At 47.8% G+C, this 3,208-nt stretch overlaps 1 protein-coding gene across 1 annotated transcript; it reads left to right on the top strand.

Moving 5' to 3' along the window:
* The first annotated feature begins 2,000 nt into the window (after positions 1-2,000).
* On the top strand, positions 2,001-2,924 carry OR11A1 (olfactory receptor family 11 subfamily A member 1). Its single transcript, XM_077748944.1, has one exon. The coding sequence runs from the start codon at positions 2,001-2,003 to the stop codon at positions 2,922-2,924; it is 924 nt and encodes a 307-aa protein (XP_077605070.1).
* Positions 2,925-3,208: the final 284 nt, after the last annotated feature.

Genomic DNA, 3,208 nt, shown 5'->3' with positions numbered 1-3,208 from the left:
TAGTGGCTACAGGAGGTCCAGAAGAAAGTTAAATTTGGATCCCAAGGAAGAACACTGACATAGAGGGTAGGGAATAGAAATTAACAGAACTTTTGGGGTTCCTAGATCCATGGAGCACAGAACCCTGATCATTTCTTTTTTAATTTTTAATAAATAAATTCTTTATTTAAAAATATATTTTTTTTTTAATTTCTGAGAGAGAGAGAGAGAGAGACAGTGTGAGCAGGGGAGGGTCAGAGAGAGAGGGAGACATAGGATCTGAAGCAGGCTCCAGGCTCTGAGCTGACTGTCAGCACAGAGCCCGATGTGGGGCTTGAACCCATGAACTCTGAGATCATGACCCGAGCCGAAGTCGGATGCTTAACCAACTGAGCCACCCAGGCGCCCCAACCCTGATCATTTCATGTGGACTTCGGTTGTGGGACAGGTGGTTTTAAACATCAGTGTTTACTGAGCCTTCATCTTTGTTGAGAACTGTTGAGTGTGGATATAGATTCTAGTCTCTGTGATAGTTGAACTTGCAGTCTTTCCACGGAGGAGAGAGTGCAGATAACAGAATAATGAAGGTCACCCCAAGGCATTGCACCTGCTCCCTAGGCTGCAGCTGTGATTTGGAATTGCCTTCCCCCACTCCAGCTACCTTGGGCCCAGCTTCCTCAGTACCAGCCGGGTGCAGGTGGACCGTGTCACCCCTGTGTGCCTGCTGCCGGGTAAAGTCCGGCATCTCGTGACAGGACGGCCCCCTCGTGCTCTGGTCCGGGCCCACCTCTCCATCCCTACCTCCCACACTCTGCCTCAATCCGAATGCTGCTTCAGAAGTGAATTTCTTTTAATTGCCCTTGGCTACTTTCTCCCTGACACCCTCTTCCCCTCCTCACATCGTGTGCTGTTTCTTGCCTTAGTTTCTAGTCTTCATTTTGCTTTTATCTGAAATGCCCTCACTCCTTACCTCCATTCTCCATAGGAGTCCCATCAGTCCAGGGTTATTTCGTCCCAGGAGGGTTTCGTGCAGGTTGGATTCATAAGCTCCTTTTTAGCGTATTGCAATTATTTGTCGATGTGGCCATTTTTCCACAAGGTGGTAAGCTGCTGAGTGTGTGGAATGGTTTTATTTGACCTAGAATCCTCAGCGCCTGTTGCCCGGCCAGCTCTTCCCTGTGCTTCGAGACTGAGCTTACAACCATCTTCCCCGACTGGACTCTCTCGCCCCCTCCACTCCTTCTGCATTTGGTCCTTCTGTTCCCACACTTATCACATTTCCCCCATAAAATCATGAATGACTTGATGAAACCAGTATCTAAAGAAGATTGTTTTGATTTTGATAAAAGGGGAAACTGGAGACAAGAAGACCACATAGAGGTAACTGCTAACAGAGTCATGAAGAGGCTGTGAAATTGGTGTCTGGGGAGGAGGGAATGTGTAAAGACTTTTCAAGGAACAACCAGTGGGATTTTACTGACTAGAGGTTGCGAATGGTAGAGGGCATTCAGTTGAAATGATGACATGGTAAGTTCCGGATCAAAGCAGAATTTCACACCACTTGCCCCGTTGGTTGTGGCTGGGAAAGATATGGGAATTTGTGTTAGATCGTGCTGATTTTGAGCTGAGGGTAGGGAGTGCCTTACATGCATTTGGAGGGTATTAGTCTGTTGTTGAGGAGGAAGGCTTTACACGAGAGGTTGGTAGATTCATTGTGTCACAGAAATACTGGGTTGAATTAATAGGGTACAGGGCCTTGAAGACTGCACTTGTGTTTGGATGAACTCTCCTGAGCTGTGAAGAGCACACACAGTTAAGGAGTTAAGGATGGTCGGGGGAACAAGATTGCAGGAGGAAGCCACTACAGGGGGAAGGTCAGGGTGTGCAAGGGACTTTTGTGGTGGAGACTCACCCTCATCTTTTTGATTTTAGCCTTCCTTATGTTGGAGTTGGTATTGGAGACAGAGATGCACTAAAATCTCTCCCTTAATCTCTGCCAGGCAGGAACTTGGATGATGCCCATGGAAATGGTCACTCTAGAAAACCAAACTATCACTGAATTTGTCCTCCTTGGTTTCCGTGACGTAGCTGACCTGCATCTTCTTTTCTTTATTGTGCTCACTGTCATCTACGTGTCCATCGTCATGGGGAATGTGCTGATCATTGTGGCGGTGGTTAGCTCACAGAGGCTCCACACACCCATGTATTTCTTCCTGGCTAACCTGTCCTTCCTGGAGATCCTCTATACCTCCACAGTCATGCCCAAAATGCTGGAGGGCTTCTTGCAGGAGGCGGCCATCTCTGTGGCTGGTTGCTTGCTGCAGTTCTTTATTTTCGGTTCTCTAGCCACAGCTGAGTGCTTCATGCTGGCTGTCATGGCCTATGATCGCTACCTGGCAATCTGCTACCCACTCCGCTACCCACTTCTGATGGGACCCAGAGGGTGCTTGGGGCTGGTGGTCATAGCATGGCTGTCTGGCTTCATGGTGGATGGACTGGTTGTGGCCTTAATGGGCCAGCTGAGGTTCTGTGGCCCCAACCACATTGACCACTTTTACTGTGACTTCATGCCCTTGATGGGCCTGGCCTGCTCGGATCCCAGTGTGGCCCAGATGACAACATTCATTCTCTCTGTGGTCTGCCTCACTGTCCCCTTCGGGCTGATTCTGGTATCCTATGCCCGGATTGTGGTAGCTGTGCTCAGAGTCCCTGCTGGGGCCCAGAGGCGAAAGGCTTTCTCCACCTGCTCCTCCCACCTGGTGGTGGTGTCCACTTTCTACGGAACTCTCATGGTCTTGTACATCGCACCCTCTGCCGTCCGCTCCCAGCTCCTCTCCAAGGTCTTTGCCCTGCTCTATACTGTGGTCACCCCTCTTCTCAATCCTGTGATCTACACCCTGAGGAACAAGGAGGTTCATCATGCGTTGCGGAGACTTGTACATTAAGCTCACCGAAACACTCAGTTGAGGGAGAATGGTGGTGAGGATTTTATTTGGACTTTTGTATGTCTCCATTGGGGTGTCCTTTAGGACTGGCTGGGGAATAAGAACTTTGTTCGATTTTGATCTTTCCCTCTGTAAAACGTTCTATAGTTACTCTAAAAAAGAGAACAAATTTCAAGTGCTAACATAAAATTTACTTTTATTTTTTATTATTATTTTAAAAATAGGCTATGAATATTTGATATAGAAAATAGACATACAAAAACAGCAACAAAAAGCAGACCTAA

This window comes from Crocuta crocuta, unplaced genomic scaffold (genome assembly GCF_008692635.1).
Source record: "Crocuta crocuta isolate KB4526 unplaced genomic scaffold, BGI_CrCroc_1.0 scaffold259, whole genome shotgun sequence".
In the NCBI taxonomy this organism is placed as follows: domain Eukaryota; kingdom Metazoa; phylum Chordata; class Mammalia; order Carnivora; family Hyaenidae; genus Crocuta; species Crocuta crocuta.
This window is presented reverse-complemented; position numbering and strand designations above follow the sequence as displayed.

Coding starts and splice junctions, on each gene's coding strand:
- OR11A1 (XM_077748944.1), top strand. CDS start 2,001: ATGGAAATGGTCACTCTAGAAAACCAAACTATCACTGAATTTGTCCTC.